This window comes from Lepidochelys olivacea (genome assembly GCF_965140295.1).
Source record: "Lepidochelys olivacea isolate rLepOli2 genome assembly, chromosome: 19".
NCBI lineage: Eukaryota > Metazoa > Chordata > Testudines > Cheloniidae > Lepidochelys > Lepidochelys olivacea.
Window position 1 is genome coordinate 3,919,122 of NC_140429.1, and position 18,085 is coordinate 3,937,206.

Consider the following 18,085-nt stretch of genomic DNA (forward strand, 5'->3'; position numbering starts at 1 on the left):
TGAATGAACGCAGCAGAATGTTACACTTAGCAGTGCCAAAAATATCCTTGGGACTGAGCAACCCACTTGTTCTGGACTTGCAAGCAAGGAAAGGGACTCCTGCTCTTCCAGATGCTGGGTATGTGGCTTTGTTGCCCCAGCTATCTAACAGATGCTCTAGCCTTTGTCAGCAGCAGTGCAGTTGGAAATTGGGCTTTGAGAGCAGGTGAGTCCCCTACCACCTGCTGTTTGTTGGTGTAACATTTTATTAAATACTTGTGAAATCTCTTTATTGTGCATGATTAAATCATAAGAATTAGAGATGGGGGTAGGGGAAGAATAGGCCTTGTCTGTCTTGGCTAATGCAGGACTCTGGTTTTCCTCTTCTCATCTCCTTCAGACAAATACTCTATTCTGCAATGATTTGTCTTAGCTTTGTCACCAGCAGTCTGGCTTCCACCACTCCCTGTGTGAGACTATTCCACCATCTAAATGTGATAGAATCCAGGACTTTCAATTAAAAGAATCCAAACTCAGCTATCTCTTGCTGCAAACCACCTTGCAAAGTCAGAAAGCAAAGGTAGGTCATGCACACCTGAGGCGGGAATGTGGCTTTAGCACTTGAAGCTCAGCTCAAGTCAAGTATTCACCTTGAATATATAGCTTACCATGCTGCCTGGGCCCTCACCCAAGCTCATGTTGCTTTACTCTCAAATAGAAACTCAGCATCTCTATCCACTCTGCAGCTGCAGTACTTTAGAAGTCTTGAGGTACCACTGCTGTGTTCCCAATGCATCAGGGATGCTAGAGTTGTGCCCTGCGCTGCCTTCAGGGGAGAGAAATGCCATGCTATGGATTGTAATCGCCATGAAATTGGAGCAACTAACTGGTATATAATGATCACTTAAATCAGCCTCTTTACCAGATGACTTCAGGGTAGCTAATGGCTGGCTTTTTTAAAAGAGGCTCCAGAGGTGATCCTGGCAATTACAGGCCATAAACCTAACTTCAGTTTTAGAAAAAGTGGTTGGAACTAGAGTAAAGAACAGAATTATCAGACACAGATGAACAGTCAAGCTAGAAGGGCCATATCAAGTGGTGTCCCCCAGGCATCGGTTCTGGGTCCAGTTCTGTTCAATATCTTCAATGATTTAGATAATGGCATAGAAAGTACACTTACAAAGTTTGGATGATACCAAGCTGAGAGGGATTGCAGGTGCTTTGGAGGATAGAATTAAAAATCAAAATGTTCTGGACAAATGGCCTGAAGTAAATAGTGAAATTCACTAAGGACAAATGCAAAATACTCCACTTAGGAAGAAACAGTTGTGCATGCACACCGGGAAATGACTGCCTAGGCAGGAGTACTGCGGAAGGGGATCTGTGGGTCATAGTGGATCACAAACTAAATGAGTTAAGTGTAACATTAGCAAAAAATAAGCAAACATTCTCGGATGTATTAGCAGGAGTCTTGTAAACAAGACATGAGCATTACTTCTGCTCTACTCTGCGGTGATTAGGCTTCAACTGGAGTATTGTGTCTAGGTCTGGGTGCCGCATTTCAGGAAGGATGTGGACAGATTGGAGAAAGTCCAGAGAAGAGCAACACAAATGACTAAAGGTCTAGAAAACATGACCTATGAGGGAAGATTGGAAAAAATTGGGTTTGTTTAATCTGGAGAGGAGAAGAGGGAGGGATATAACAGTTCTCAAGTACATAAAAGGTGGTTACAAGGAGGAGGGAGAAAAATTGTTCTCATTAACCTCTGAGGCTAGGGCAAGAAGCAATGGGCTTAAATTGCAGCAAAGGCAGTTGAGGTTGGACAATAGGAAAAACTTCCTGTAGGCACTGGAATAAATTGCCCAGGGAGGTTGTAGAATCTCCGTCATTAGAGATTTTTAAGAGCAGGTTGGACAAAAATCACAAGATATTGGGCTCAGTGGACCATTGGTCTGACCCCAATGGCCATTTTTAATGTGTGGGGATCAGAAATGGGGCTACAAACTGTGGAGGCAGGATGCAGTGAGGTGGGAGTGGAACTGCCAAGAGCACAAGAAAATCTGCTCAAACAGCTAGAGGAGCAGGTAGTGCTGGGAAAGATGTCTGGGGGTGGGAGTGGGGAAAGCATGCAGAAGGGTGGCAAGAGGGACAGAGCCATGAGTAGCTGCAAAGAAGTGGGATGGGGCTTAGTGCTTGGAAGAGAGGAGTAGCGGTTGAGGTAGATGGGAAAGGGGGGGAATAAGGCCATGGGGGGGTAAGAATTAGCTGAGTTCGAATACAGTGCTGCCCCTTGCGGCAGGACACAGTATTTCTGCAATCCACATGGAATAATACCCTGCGTGTCTCCCTGCAAGCAGCCATCCTGCTCTCTAAGGCTGTGTGGCCAATAACTCCAGCCGTATGGGTGAAGCCATTACATCTTTCCTATTTTAAAGGGAGTCAAGACTGGAGACTGTAAATGTCACCCCTGCCCCCTTCACCCCAAAAGCTTTTAATGGAATGAATTTTCTTTGTACTCCAACATGCTTTTATTATCCTTTTATGCAGGTGAATGAATTAACCTGCTTGTAACAAAGCCCAGCTTGCCTGTAACAAACTCCTGCTCTGGCCTATGTCAAGGGTGTCCAAAGCAATGGGCTGTTAGCCTCAGGGTGTCACAGAGAGCTCCCTAGGGCTCACGCACCCCCACCCCCCTTATGGCTATATACTGTACTAGAGCAGTGTTTCTCAAACAGGGGTCTGTGGAACCCTGAGGGTGCTACAAGGGCCCCGCGGATCAACTCCTCTCCCTCTAGTAATGCAGCGGGGCTAAGGCAGGCTTCCTGCCTGCCCTGGCCCCGCACTGCTCCTGGAAGTGGCTGGCACGTCCCTGCAGTCCCAGAGGCGGGAGGGGCAGGGGGATCTCTGCATGCTGGCCCCCGTACCAACCACGCAGGTCCTGTTGGCCGAGAACCCCTGGCTCCCCTGCCTAGGAGCCGCTGCCAGAGAGATGTGCCAGTTGCTTTCAGGAGCTGCCCAAGGTAAGCACCGCCTAGCCGGAGCCCACAACTTCTCACCCTCTCCTCCACCCCAGCCCAGAGCCCCCTCCTGGAGCCAGCACCCAAAATCCCCTCCCCAGCCCGGAGCCCGCACCCCTGCCTGCACCCAAACTCCCTCCCCGAGGCCTCACCCCCTCCTGCAGTAAAACTCCCAGAACCTGCACCCCCACACTCTTCTCCTAGCCTGGTGAAAGTGAATGAGGGTGGGGGAGAGCGAGCGACGGAGGGAGGGGGGATGGAGTGAGCTGGGGGCAAGAAGAGGTGGGGTTGGAGTGGGGCCTTGGGGGAAGGGGTGAGGTGGGGGCAGGGCCTGGGGCTGAGCGGGGTGTCTTGGGGTCCCCAAAATTTTTTAAATCAAAATGGGGGTCCTTGAGTTGCTGAAGGTTTGAGAATTGCTGTACTAGAGGTTCCCCAGACTACACTGCATTGTACCCCCAGGGACAGGGGATGGAAGAGCTTGAGAAACCACTGCTCAAAATCACCAGTTCTCAGACTTGGGGATCTGGTGTCCCAAATCTCAGCTGGACAAGTACTTGGCATGTCCCCTTCGTGGATGCAAGCAGTGTAGTCACCATGGGTTCTTGTTCTGCCACCAACCTGCGTTTGGCTCCATGCCACTGCTGTCTGAGACCCACTCTCAGAACGGCTGGGAGCCCTTTAAATCTGGTGCAGGCAGTGAACTCACCCCCAGGGCTGCACTTCGCCCACTACGAGGACTCCAAGGAGACCAGATGGATGTGTCTTGCAGGAAATGGAAATAACCCCTCCCAAGAGACCGTTCCCGGCAGCCTTTGCTGTTGCCCCTTCCTGTCCTGGGATTGTAAAGAAGAAATTCTTGTCCAGTAATTCCCTGGCTCAGATTCTGGCATGGACCCCAGCGCAGCCCTGCAAACGTGCTGCAATAGCAGAGCAAAGTATTGCCTGTATTTTAAGATCCAACAACCCCAGTTACATCCTCCCCCCCTCCCCCCAACAGGAGCAATAATTTGCCTAGATTTCCATTTCCTGAACAGGGGCTGTTTGTGTATCCATATGAGGCAGGGGACATCATGCCATACTGGGGGGTCAGGACACCTGGGTTCCATGCCCAGCTTTCCCACTGACCTGCTGTGTCATTTCACCTCTTTGTGCCTATAACAATACTGACCTGAGCTCTATAAGTCACCTTGTTGTGTCAGAAGCCGGATAGCAGCTCCCGACTTCTCCCTTGTGCTGCTCTTGCTGGGCAGAGCATTTCGGAGAGGTGCAGCAGCGGCTGGAACCTGGCCCCTGCTGAAGGCAGCTCATGCAAAGACCCTGACATTTAAAAGGTGGTGGTGATGTGGGAAGAACCCCACGCCAGCACAGAGCCAGCCCCGGAGTGGGAGCCATCCCTGACCTGCTCACCCAAGTGCCAGCAGCAGAGAGGGAAAAGGGGTTTGCAGCTCCAGACTTTGCAGAGAGGGCGAAGGGAAAGTGGGCTCCAGTCTTCCAAAGTGGCAGGCAGCTGGGCCCTGACAGAGTCTTTCAAAGGACTTCAACGGGTGTTGAATCGGGTCTTCAGTTTGGGGTTTGAACTCTTGCTCTCCTGTGCCTGCTCCCTGAGCTAACCCCTGGTCTTGTCTTTAAAGCAGGCGCAAAGCTTTTCTTACCAAAAGTGAACGCTCCACTCTGCAAGGCCTCCTAGAGAACAGCAAGTTACCCTTCCTAAGACCTCCTCCAGGGCTAAGTCACGCCACAGGTAGCAGAGCACAAGATGGTGGCATTTCCAACCTGAGGGAGAGGACAGGAACCCATCGAGGGCCAAGGAAGCAACAGGCCTATGTGCACTTCTCCAGTCCCATCCGACCAGCTGTCAAAACATCTCCCAGCAAGTTGAAGCCTAATGGGAACAACCTCCCAGCAGGAGCAGTGGCCCAGAGGAATATGCAGCCAGCAGCATTGAAACCCTTTCCTGGTGCTACAGCGCAGAGTTTGCTGGTGTGTGGGCTCACCTGCCTGCCATTGGCCTGGAGGGATCTGCCTTTGCTGCCCCAGATCAGAAAATCCAGAGCAGAGCTCCATGTCTATGTACCCAGAGGGGAAGACAACACAGACTGTGAATCGCTGAGTGAAGATGTGGACAGTAAGCTGAGCTCATTGAGCTTGCAAGATGAGAAGTGAATTAGTTCACTGGGAATGATTAGTGTCTGGCCTTAAAGAAACTAGCAATACAGTCTCAGGTGTGGTTCTGCTGTATAGCAGTTTGGCAGCCCTAGCATGTAACAATGGATTCTGTTCCCTTATAAATCCAATGATGAGGGTGGCGGGGAGGGGAACCATCTTGTGAGATCCTTTTTTCTAGGGTGTTCAGGACAGAGGGAAGGATTCCTGGGTTGTATCCCTAGCCCCACCGCTGTGTGTCTTTGGGCAAGTCCCTTAACCTCTCTGCGTCTCGGTTTCTCTAAAATGGGGATAACACTGACCCGCTGCGAGGTTTGATTCAGCAATACTTGTAAACGGCAATCAAAAGTTGCTGAAAGAAGTGTTAGGAAACAATACCCCGGAACCCTCCAGTAATGGTCCAGAACCCCACATGTCAGCGTCACTCCAGCGTTGATTGCTCAGTGCAACACCCGATCCCTATTGGCACATTTCTGATCTCATGCTGCTGAAGTCAGTGGATTTACAGGGGTGTGGTAACCTATAAATTCCCAGGCTGGCTCAGACCCATGGTCGACCTAGCCCAGTGTCCTGTCTGAGAGTGGCCAACACCATGTGCCTTAGAGGAAGGTAGAAGAACTGCTCCCTCCCCCCAGACAGGTGTAGAATAATCTGCCCCTGTGAAGGTCTCATCCTGACCGCTGATAGAGAGAGGCTGAAGCCCTGATTTTCAGAGCACAGCCCGAAGTCCATGTGCACTGAGCACACTCAGCTGCTTTGAAAAGCAGGCTCTGAGCTCCCAAGAAGAGGTGGGGTATGCACAGAGCATCTTTAGATGTGCTGGAATGTAAAGCTGTTGGGGTAAATCACAACGTAGGAGGTTATCCTTTCTGTCATCTCTGTTTTTAAATGCCTGGGGGGTGAGCATTCAGGCTGAGCATAACCCCACCCAGACTAGGGGTGTTGCAGCAGCAAGGTATTTGATCCTTATGGCACTTGAAACGGGCATCTTATGTTCTTGGATGAGGGGGAATTAAATGGTTCTTGGAGCATTTTAAAAATTAAAACCAGGCCTCTGTTTTGCACACTAAGCAGTCCCAGCAAGAGAATTTGGATCAAGATTACTGGGAGTTTCCAGAACACATGAAAAGATTGGGGTGAAACCTCTTCTCTATTTAAACACAAGCAGATTCTTTTTCAGCTGAAGTAAAATGATTTCCTCAGGCTGGCTTATGCTCTTCTGCCCTTTCCTGCTTTAACAAGAGTCCTGGGAGACCTGATTTATGTTTCATGCAGTGATGTGCAAGGTATTAAGGACACAAAATCCCACCCTGGAAGAAGGGAACGAGGTAGCCTGATGCAGGAATCTATTACTCAGAAAGGATTTTTAAAAAGGCTTTCACAGAAAACCCCCCTTGAGTTCTGCCCTTGTCTCTGCTGTATTTCCAGTTATTGATTAGTTTGCAATCCAGAATAGCTCGGTGTGCTGCAGACTAGTGTGCTGGTGCCCTGTGACCAGCTCTCCAACATCTGAGGGGTCAGGGAGGGAAAATACGACAGCCAGAACTGGGCTGTGTTTGTTCCATTCTATTCCCCAGTCCCACGTGCTAAACTCTTCAAAGGAAGGACCGCTGGCAAAAATATCCGTGCAGAAACCTGACTCTGGTTTGACCCAAATAAATACAGCACGAGAGCAAAGATTGCTTTAGCCTCAGGAAAGGAACTGCAAAGACTTACGCGCGTGTTTAACTCTACTTACGCCCACTAAAGCCTTGAAGTCTGTAAAGGCCAGGGGCATGCCCTGAATCTGCCTCCTTGGTCTCCAGAAGCCCAGTGTAGTAAGATCAGGCCCTGAAACATAAACCCTTGTATCAGAGGCCTGGTATGAGGCCTGAACTAAAGTGATGGTCAAGACTTTGCGAACATAAAGCAAAGTTAAGCTGTTAGCCAGAGACAGGCCCTGCTCACAGAAGTTGGCAAGAAGGCTGCTAATTGCATGTATACATGTGCCAGGATGGCACCAGAACATCCCGTTACGAACACATTCCACAGAGATAATGAGGAATTGGCTGGCCCATTCTAAAGACAGGGTCAAAAGGATAACATGATGGATAGAGTTGTCTGTTCAAACCAACCTGTACCAGGAGACAGGCAGCACCCTAACACGCAGAGGGGTTGTACCTCAGTGCATCAGGAGTGATGTGTGACTTATTTGTACCTGTGTATAAGACTGCACCCCTGAGGGGATGTCTTTGTCCAGCCTAGGGGGCAGTGGAGAATCCCGCCATGGACTGCCGGTCCATTGTCAGGGTGCATTTTTCTTAGTATTTCCTGTAGAGTCTGCAGGAAACTATTACTGTGCTTCGTTTGGCAATAAACCTGGCCGGGTGCCTTCGTCCCTTATCAGAGTCTGTGGTCATTGGGGGTTCTCTCGGGGCCTGCTGGGTCAGCGATCTGCAGAGCTGGGGTAGCACACAGAGGGAACACACGCACACAGCTGTTATCATCACTGAACAGAGCAGAGCAGAACAGGTTTATTTATTTGTTTTTAAATGGAAGTTCCTAGCTGTTGCAGGTTGCCTTGAAAACATGGACCCACATATTAGCAGATGCAGTGATGCCTTTCTGCATTTACACAACAGGAAGAAGGTGTGCCCCATGCATCAAAGACCATGCAATAAATGTCCACATTGTTAACTCTTTCACTGCTTACCAAAGCATGTAGGAAAGGAGACGGGGGATCAGCGTATGAGGACAGAGATGGCTTGTCTATACTTAAAGCGGCGCGGCCGTAGCATGTACCAATGGATTCTGTTCCATTATACTTTGGAGGGCATCTCCCATCGGCACGGGTAATCCACCTCCCCGAGAGGCAGGGTGGTAGCTGGGTTGATGGGAGAAGCTCTCCTCTGACATAGTGCTGCCGTCTACACCAGCAGTGAGGTTGGCATAACTGCATCGCTCAGAGCGACGTAGTTATACTGACAAGTTGCTAGGGTAGGCCAAGCCTAAGCTTTTGTACGCTGTAACTGTCAGGGTTGCAGGGCTAGCTGCAGCTGTGTCCCCTTCCTGGTCTCCCTGAATGCACCCCCTTAGGCATCAGGCCTTTTGCTTCTGCCTATCCCAGGGGCAGACACCAGACTCTGGGCTACTGTACCCTGGATATCAACGGCCCTTACGCTGCAGGCCCAGCTCGGTTTGAGCACCTGCCATTCTGCCCATCGGGCGTCCATGCCCAGAGCCATGCAGTGATCAGACAGCCTTCTTACCCCCAAAGTACTGTTTATTTTAGCAGTGGAAACAAAGCATATGAGCAAAGAAAGGAGACTGAAGCAACAAACAATCTACATGTGTGTTTACAGTATCTACAAGCTCACCATTCCCTGAAGACAACACAGGCTGGCCTCGCGTCTTCAGATACCCCAGGGAGTGTCTATGTCTCTGCCTGGTTCCCCCAAACAGCTACCCCCACTCTTGGCAGGGGTTCTTGTTAAGCCTGCCAGCATCCTTTAGGTCTCCTGGGATCCTGTGCCTCTTCCTGACCTGGCACTGTCAAATCTTCACGTTTTTGCCAAGAAGCGGCTTATCTTGAGGCGTTCTCCCCCTTGCTGGTTGTTTTTCCTACCAGCCCCTGTCAAACGAAACCCATGTGTTTGTACAGGCATACCCCAATATCCAGACCCCGTTTTCAGTGATGATTGCAGAACAGCTGCACATCCACCCCAGCACCGGTTTTTAGATTGTGAACGCTTTAGGGCAGGGGTCTAATCCGGCTCTTTGCTTTGTGTCTGTGCAGCACCTCCTGCCCTGGGGCTTCTGGTCCATGACAGGGGCTCCTGGGTGCCAACGGCAAAACAAATACTGCTACGAACAGAATGAAGATCTAAACACTCCGCTGCACGTGGGCTTGGGAGAACAGGGCAGTGCTGCCAACACTTGTGATTTTTCCATGAAATCTGCAATACCTGATTGATTAAAGCTCCAGCTGCTGGAGTCAGGTGATTCCACGACAGTCTCCACTTCTCAGTGTAAAAACGGAAGTTTCTAGCCTTCATGCTTGCCGAGGAAAGCTTGAAAACACGACATGAGAGTGAACCCGAAAGGCTCAGAAGCCAAGGGGAGGGGAGGGGAGGGGAAATCTTGTACTTTCCAACATTTATTATTTTTTTTGAAAAAAATCTCATTGGGAGGGGGGCCCGCCCCCTGCTTTTTTAATGTTGAGTGTTGCCGATCCGAGGGTATGTCTAGCTACAAGCCCCGCAGCTGGAGGGCAGACACTTGCTACCGTGATGGAAGAGGCTTTTCCTTTGGTGTAATAAATCCCCCCCCCCAGGCTGTAGCTAGAAGTCTTCTACCAGCTGAGGTTGGCTTAATCGCCGGCGAGGGGGGTGAGGTTTTCACACCCGCAGCCAGGTAGAGACACACGCCGTAGGCGTACGGCAGGCCGGCGCTTGGCCCCACACCTCGCCCCCCCACCCCCGGGAGGGCGACGTGCCCGCAGCGCCAGGGACCAGCTGCCGCCTCCTCGCCGGCGCGGGGCGAGCTCGGGGGCGGGTCCCGCGTTCACCCGCCGCGCGCGCGCTGCCTTTCCCCGGGACCTGGCCGGGGAGCAGCCGCCGGAGCCCAGCCCAGCCCGGGGCCATGGCGCTCGTCTTCCCCGCCATCCGGGTGCTGCTCGGCCTCTTCTTCCTGCTCACCGGGGCCGTGAAGCTGACGGACCAGATCTCGGCCGAGCTCTACCAGCAGCTAGTGAGTGCGGGGCTCGCAGCGGCTCCGGCCGGGGAATCGGGGCTCGCCTTGCAAAGCCGCCGCGGCTGAGCGCGGCCCGGGCTCGGCTCGGGGGCGGGGTGTTGTTTGTTCCAGGTCCTTGCAAGCAGCAGGTCGGGCTCGGGCTGGGGCCGAGGGGGTCGGTTTCGTTTCCCTACCTGGGCGGGAAGCGGGCTCGGCAAGCGGGGCTCGCCCGGCCCTGCAGCCTCCGAGCGGCTCCCCGTGAGTCTAACCCCGGTCCAAAGCGGCGCGGGTGGCGAGCCCCGACCCCTGGACCGCTCCCTGGCTCTCGCTGGGACTCTGGGCAGCCGGGCTGGCAAGTCCTCCCCCCGCCACAAGCGAGGCTCTGGGGGTATTTCCACCTTTCCCACTGGCACCGTGCGTTTAAACCCCCCCGCACCCCACTGCACCCCCTGGATTGTGGGGCGGTTCCCCACAATCCAGGCAAATGAAAGTGCATCGCAGATGCAGGCCAAGGGCTCTTCCCCAGATTGTTGTTGGTGCTGTGCGTTGTGGGAGAGCTCAAGTCATGGGGCAGCACCCCGGGGTGCGAGGGGCTGGAGTAGGATCAGGGCCACAGAGTGAAATAGTTGGCACAGCTTACAAACACGTATCAAAAGAGATCTAAACCTCACGGCCTAACACTGGGCTCTGGTTACCTTCGCTAGGTACGCATTAAACCCTAGGACGGCAGAACTGGCAGGGACTGGAGAAATTATCTTTGCTTCCAGCAAGTTTGTTTGTTTGTCTAACAGCATTTTGCCTGTAGTCACTTGCCCTGTTCCCTTGTCCAGTCAGTAAGTTTTCCCACTGTTGGTTGTGTGGCTTTCTCACAGCAGCAGGGGAAAGCAAAGCAAAAAACAAAAGAAAACAAAAGACGTATTTGCAAACCCACAACTGGTGGGGGCCTCAGGCCAGAGGTGGCATCTGAATGGGCTGTTACTGGCTTCAGGTGGGGTGGTCCAGTGGCGAGGGGTCAGGCGAACTGGGTTCTATTTCTCATCTCTGTCACTGGGGTTGGATTTTCCAAAACATCTCAGCCCCAACCATGTGAACTGGGCACGGCATGGGCATGCAGATTTTCAGAGGAGCTCTGCGTATGGACTACGTGTTGGATGCTGAGCAATCTGGAAAATCTAGTGCCGTCCCTGGCTGCAGGGCAACCGCATTCAGCACCCCCAGTAGGCACAAGGATCGGTTATAAACCACAGCTTGGGAAGTGCCGGTGCTACGATAAACTGATTCTACGTTACTTTCCACGTAAGGGTTGTTGAGCCTCAACCAGTGCAGTTATCGGGAGAGTAAGCACTTTCCAGAGTCACTTAAGCACGGACTGTCCAGAGAGCAGCAGGTTGGGTGCTGAGCTTGGAAAATCTGACCCCAGATGTGGGTGCTGAGCACTTGAAAATGGGGGGGCCTGATTCTGCTCTCAGGTCCACCCGTGTCAATGAAGACTATCTCCACGGAGTTACACTAGTTTTACACCTGTACAGGTGAATGCAGCATCTGGCTCACAGCCCTTAATATCTGTGGCTAGTAGTGTGGGATTGTTATGGCAATTTTTCAGGAACTGCCAATATCGCTGTGGAGCGCCCTGCCAAGAGGCTTTGCAGAATCTGACAAGAGAAGAAGTAGTTAAATAATCTGCCAATGAACTTTCCCTGATATGACACACACCATAAATGAACTTTGATTTAAGCTGAGGCCAACAGGGAATAGAGGAGCAAAGAGCAGAGGTTTCCAGTTCTCTGTGGCTAAGGGGCAGTTTTTGCCAGCTGGCAATATTATCATAAGAGGAGAAAAGAAAAGGAGTACTTGTGACCCCTTAGAGACTAACCAATTTATTTGAGCATAAGCTTTCGTGAGCTACAGCTCACTTCATAAGAGGAGAGTTTTAGCACTGGAATGTCACCTAGAGCTGCAGGGAAATAAACTGTCCATATCTCAGCAGCAAGGCATTCTCTGCCACCTTGAAAAATTCCACCTGTAACCTCACCTGAAGCATTGATGATGATTTATCAGGGTCGCAGTACCTATACTCTCTGGCAGCACTGGTGTTGACTTCTTGCATAAGAACGGCCAGACTGGGTTAGACCAAAGGTCCGTCCAGCCCAGTGTCCTGTCTACCGACAGTGGCCAAGTGCCCCAGAGGGAGTGAACCTAACAGGTAATGATCAACCTAACAGGTAATGTTAGTAATTCTTAGTAATTATATTAATTATATTAAGTAATTAATTCTTAGTAATTCTTAGTCCTTATATAGCCCCTTCCATTGAAAAAGCATGTAGCTACCCACGGTGAGAAGTATCATTGGTCCCCTTTTATACACAGGGGAAGTAATTTGCCCAAGTGTCCCACTGATTTAGTGTCAGAGCTAGGGAGAGAACCCAGGAATCCTGGCTGCCTAAGCCCCCACTCAATGCACTGTAAGAACCTGTATAATTAAAATGCCCTAGAGTGGTTGTGCGAAGGGTTTTTAACTGCACCCCCCACTCTCACCCCACAGAAGGAACCTCGAGCTAGTCCAAAAGCAGCCTGGAGATGCAGGTTGGAGCCGTGCACCATGGTGTTCCAAGCGCAGGGCTGCTAGGCTGGGACCAGCTTCTTCAGGCACAGAGGGCCCCCGCCCCAGGGTGGAATTTGCTGTTGGATTGAAAGGTCCGGCTGCCTGTTTCACAGCCTGGCTGGGCCCTGAGTGCTTCAGAAAGCCTGGCCGGAGGTGTTGGGGAAAGTGGGATCCTATGGGATGGGAAGGTGCTGGTCAGAGGGTGGGCAGAAGGGGGGATAAGAGTGGGGTAAGAGTTTACTACACTGCAGGGCAGATTGTTGGTGTTTTACAAATAAATAATGTGTCCCTTCTAGGCCTAGGGCCTGATTTCCAGCAGTGCTGCGCCCGCGTTGCCCCGTCGACTGCCCTTGGGGGCATCTAGTGCTACTGCAGACAGGCCCTTTAATTGGGAGCCACCCAGCTGCCTTTCTATACCTCAAAGCAAGGGGTGCTCTGCTCCTTTCCTAGCCCCCTGTGGGCTCCAGGCTGTAGAAGGGGGCCGCCCAGCTTCTCTCTCCCAAGGACCATGCACTGTGGCTGAGCCCGTGCCGTGGGCCCGAATGCCCTGTCCCTGGGAAGGGAACCGCTGCGGCCCCATACCCGCTGACTGACGCTCCCTTCCCCGTTCCAGAAGTCCCAGTTTGTGCAGTTTGCTGACGTCTTCCCCCTGAAGGAGTTTGGCTACAAGCCAGAGCCGGAGCAGTACCTGCAGGTGGTCGGCTGGATCGAGGTGGTGGCCGGGGTGCTGCTGGCCTTTGGGCCGCAGCTTCTGCAGGAGATCAGCAACTTCGTGCTCACCATTGTCATGATCGGTAGGTGTCGGCCGCTGGGCTCCTAGGTGGAGCTGGCCAGCGGGGCTTGTTACTGAGAGTTCCCCGGCCCAGTTACCCCCTCTCCTCCCCTCCCACCAGGGGGTCCTGGCTTTTGTTGCAGGAGCCCCAAAATTGATATTTTCTCCTCTGCGGTGATGCCACCCCGTCCTCCAGAGCTCCCAGCCCAGCCCCCAGCTCTCCGGGTAAGGGGCTAGGATTCTCTTTGGAGCAGTCTCTGGTGGGCGATGCCCTGTGGCTCCCCAGGGGCTGGGTGCGGGGTCCCCACACTATCCCCAGCCACTGGGGCAACGGCGCCTTGAATGGCAGGCTCTGCCCGCCTGAGCCCTGTTACATGCCTATGCGGTGGCCGAGCCTACGAGTGACTAACATGACCCGCTGAAAGACACCCAGTGTCCTGAGCCAGAGATAGAAAAGGTCAGTCAGGTCTCTGCTCTCGGCAGGTGGATTGCTTTCTGTGGGAAGTTCCCCAGGGGCTTGGCCTGGTTGAGGAACTGGGACTTCCAACAATTCCTTCTGCCCTGATATTCAGCCTAGATTTTCTGCTTCCTCCACCCCCACCCTCCATCTCCCTCCTATTCACACCTGTTGGCTAGCTCTCAAGCCTCCCCTGGCTCTTAATGATCACCGTCCAAGCTCAGCCAAACAAGCTCTTTATGTTCCGTCATTTAAATGTGCCACCCCCCGCCCCACCAGCCCCTGACGGGTATAAATCCTCGGCAGCCGCCTCCTCCTCTCTCGCACCAAGTCTCCTCAGAGCGTCTCTGGAACGGGTCGGTGTTAATGGGGGTGTTGCAATGAAAGGTGGGCAGCAGTTTGCAGCATGCCAGCAACCTAAGGGTTAAAGGCAAGTGCAAGCACCCTTGCTCGCTGGAAATACAACCGAAGAGGGAAGCTATTCTCCAGGGTGAAAGGCTGCCATGTCCATCTCCCGTCCCTGGCAGGATTCACCTAGCTGGGGGCTGGCTGATAACCATGTGCCCAAATGGCCTGTCAGTTACAGGCCAAAACGCCACACTCTGGCAGCTCAAATCACGAAGCTGCACATGTTAAACTGGGGACCTTTGGCTTGCAATGACAGAGCTGACCTCAAGTAACCTAGCCCTGCAAGCTCCTGGGGCTAGCAGGCACGCATCAGGTTCAAATCTAGCATGTTAATAGCGTCTCCCTGTCTGCCAGGCCCGGGGCTGTGCAGGTCAGGTGGTGCCTCGTCTGTCCCGTCACAGGACGATGGACGTTAGATTCCTCTCGGGCCCCATCTAGCCCAGCCCCGTGGCCAGCACTGAGGGCTCCGTGCAGGGGATTTACTGCTGCTGTTTTGACCAGCTCCGTGGCAAGGTTAATTGGAAGAGAGAGTAGAAAGCACTTTAGAGTCATGTTTGCATCCCTTTGACCCTGACTCCATGCTGTGTTGCTCACAGGGGTGTGGTCTGGTGTGGGGAGGGGCAACGGGGGCTTTACATCCCCTCTGGGGATGCTGGGACCTGATCTGCCCCCTCCAGCATAAATTAGAGCATCCCCAGAGGCTGCTCTAAATTTACCGCCCCATTTGGACAGCTCCACCGCCCCAGAATAACAACCCCCATCCCCTCCTCAGCATGACCCTGGGGGCTGCAGGGTGAGCCCAGCAGGGCCGTTGTGCAGGCAGCATCCCACCCAGTGTCTGTCCGTGTCGTTCCCCTCCACCGCCCCATGCTGGGGATATTCCCCAGGGGCTGGTTAAACTGGCTGTGCAGTGGCTGAGCTGCCGTTAGGCTGCAGCAGGGCACAGCATGGGGACTGCCAAGGGGAGCGTTATCTGCGCCGGCAGCAGTTTCCTCGCACTCTCTAGTCTAGCCAAGGACCTTCCCAGAAATGCTGTGGAGGCTTGTGTGGTTGGTGATGGGGCGGGACCTGCTGGCCGCAGGTGTTTGCTGTTGCTGGCTGCCGCCAAGTCCCTGAGCAAGGCCAGGGAGCCACAATGGCAGAGCGGGAGCTGAGCCTGGGAACGTGTCCCCTTTCCACCCCCTGCTCCCAGCATCCTTGTCCTTAGGCAGCCGGGGCCGCTTCCCCGAGGTTCTCCAGGGGGAGCTGTGGTGGCTTCCCTCTCATGTTTGTTTGGCGCCCCAGCGGCGCTTGTGCAGAGAACAGTCCAAGCTAGCTGTCGGGCAGCTAATGCCGAGACCCTGAGAGAGAAATCTCTGGCAGAGGAACATGAGGTCTGCCCAAACTGGAGCTGGGCCTGGCACCTCAGGGCCTGGTCAGCATCTGTGGAGTTCAAAAATTATCCCCCAAAGAAAACCCTCTGCACCTGAGTCAGGGTGTTGCACCCTGCCTGAGACTGCAGAGTGCCTGAGACCGTAGCTCCTAGAGGTGTGAATTGCCCCCATCCATCTCATGAGGTCTGTTGACTCTGAAGTGTAATGACTGCGGTTCAAGGCCAGGGGGCTCCCTTTTGGACCTGGGTGCTTTGGGCTGCTGGTGAAGGAGTGACTCTGACCTTTCCTTGGTCCATCCCCTGACTTCCCCAGCGTGTTTTTTTCTCTCTCTTCCCAGGTGCCATCTACACCCTGCTGGTGCTGAAGGAGCCCTTCTCCATGTGCGCTCCGGCTACGATCTGCCTGGGTCTCCTGCTGCTGCTCAACATACGAGGAAGGGGGGGCAGGGCCAAGTCCAAGTTTGAGTGACTGGAATGAAATGGGGGGCGGGGGTGCTGGATTGGCAGGAAATTATGTCATTCCCCCCGACAAAGTGTTGCAATGACATGGCTTCCTGCCAATGAACTGGCCGCTTATGCGCAGTACAAACTCTAAAGCTCCTGGGGAGGGACCAGCAGGCTGATTAATCCGGGGGGCCTGGGGTACCTGCTGCAGGTGTGTGCAGAGCGTGGGAAGCAGCTGCCTGGCTGGAAGCTCTGCACAGAGGCTGGGAAGTTTCTCTTTCTGCCCTGGCTTTGAAGGCAGCCAGGTGGGGCAGGGTAATTGGAGCTGGGTCATGGTGAATTGTGCTGGGACCTCATGGGGGGGGAAGCTCTGGAGTGTGCCCCAAATGGGTAACAGCTGTGTGAGTTCCCACAATGGGTCACCCTCCAGCGTGACCTGGGGGGAGTCTGGGGGTCAAACTCCCGTGGCCTAGCGAGCCCTTCACCTCTCTGCCTATTTTGCTCTGTCGCTAAGAATCGTATCATGGCACCAGTGCCCCCATGGAGCTGTCTGGCCGGACCTCGGCGGGGGAGGTGGTGCCGACTCCGCTCTGTACGGGGGGCCGCATAGCGCTGATTTTTAAATAAAACCTCTATTTCCAGCGGGGCTGCCTCCTGTTCTGCCCCCGGTCTGGGCCTCAGCATCCAGCGGCGGCTGCAAATGGGTGGGTCGCTGCCATGGACTGTGCAATCCTCGCTGCTGAGGAATGGGAAAGGTTCTGGGGGTGCTAACCCCATCCTCGCCCCAGGGGGCAGCTGGGTGGAGCTTGCCTGTGGAGGGGCCATCTAATAGCTGTGACACCCCTCCCCCCCTTTCCCCTAGAAGTGGGGCTGGGCTCTGACTCACACCGGGTGGGAAGCAGCAGAGAGCCCTAGAGGTCAGAGCTGGGGAAAGCCCCAGTGCGTAGCTGTGGCCAGAATGATGGTGAAGGTTCATGAATCGTCCCAAGGGCCTGTTCTGTAGAACTGTTTAAGAAAAGACGTACGAAGGAGACAGACTGAATTAAGGTAAACAGAGGGGGTCTGCTGCTTGCCCCCAAGGACTGGGTTAAGATTATGAGTGGTAAACAAGAGGAGGAGGGGAGAGGAAATTAATGGACCAAAATTGGTGCTTTGGAAATTAGGCCTAACGGGTAGGCAGAAAGCAAGAGGCGGGACCATTCCACCCATCGCCCCTTTTGGGGCCCCTTAAAAGAGGCTTGAGGAGAAAGGAAGGGACTTCCACCACCGTGGCCGGGGCAGGATTTTTACTGCGACGCTCAGACCTTGATACCCCAGTGATGACACTTGAGCATCTGTGCTGCACCAGCAAGGACCCCAGCCTGCTACGTGCGAAATCCTGCTCTGTCTGCCCAGCCCCTGGGTGTCTTTCCATCCCCCATGATCATCCTGCTCTCCTCTCTTGGTTTTTCACCCTATCCTCGGATCGGCTGCACCGCAGGGCAAGAGGAGACAGCTCAGCCGGCTCTGAGGAAGCGCAATGAAGCAGAAGGACCTGCTGTGACCAACCAGGTGATGTCCCCAATTGGGGAGGCAAGCCAGGGCCCAGAACAGCAGCTGTCATGGCCGGCCTGCCAGCCCAAAGCATCCATTCGTAATTGATCAACCACCCTGTGTCCTGCGACCGTCAACAAAATCTGTATTTCCCCCCATCTATGCTATTCTATCTCTCCTCTCCTTTCAGCCTCAGTGTTTTGTCGAATGTGGGGACTGATGTTACTGACTCAAAATTGACTGGAACTACCCACTTCTTTCCCAGCTGGGAGGGCTGTTTGGCAGAATGAGCCTCACCCATAATCACCCTCTCTAGAAAGAGACTTTGATCAGGTTTCATTATTTGTGTTGCATCATCTCTCAAGTTCAGTTTCAGAGTTTTGCCTTGTTTTGATTCTTTTCCTTTCCTGGGATTCAGTTAGTAAATTTCTAGCCTTTGGCATGAATTTCCTGCAGTGTTTGCTGAGTTACTGAGCGGCCGAGGTCTCCAGCTACTGCCTCTCCCCCCCCCCTCCGCATTTAACACTGTTTAATGTTGGACAGTGACAGGATCATGTTCGTGCTTTGGGCCTGCAGCATCCATCCAAGTTAATACAATGGCGTGGGCTGTGCCTCAAGGCCCCTGCA

The 18,085-nt window shown here is 53.3% G+C and overlaps 1 protein-coding gene across 1 annotated transcript; it reads left to right on the top strand.

Moving 5' to 3' along the window:
- The first annotated feature begins 9,590 nt into the window (after positions 1-9,590).
- Positions 9,591-16,566, top strand: TMEM35B (transmembrane protein 35B). Its single transcript, XM_084652466.1, has 3 exons — positions 9,591-9,888; positions 13,086-13,266; positions 15,820-16,566. Exons 1-3 carry the CDS (start codon positions 9,781-9,783, stop codon positions 15,948-15,950), a joined length of 420 nt encoding a protein of 139 aa, XP_084508592.1. The 5' UTR covers positions 9,591-9,780; the 3' UTR covers positions 15,951-16,566.
- Positions 16,567-18,085: the final 1,519 nt, after the last annotated feature.

What these genes read in the sequence shown, in the direction of transcription:
- TMEM35B (XM_084652466.1), top strand. Translation starts at nt 9,781, where the DNA reads ATGGCGCTCGTCTTCCCCGCCATCCGGGTGCTGCTCGGCCTCTTCTTC. An exon ending in CCGAGCTCTACCAGCAGCTA is followed by an intron (nt 9,889 to 13,085) that starts GTGAGTGCGGGG and finishes TCCCCGTTCCAG; the next exon opens with AAGTCCCAGTTTGTGCAGTT. An exon ending in GCTCACCATTGTCATGATCG is followed by an intron (nt 13,267 to 15,819) that starts GTAGGTGTCGGC and finishes CTCTCTTCCCAG; the next exon opens with GTGCCATCTACACCCTGCTG.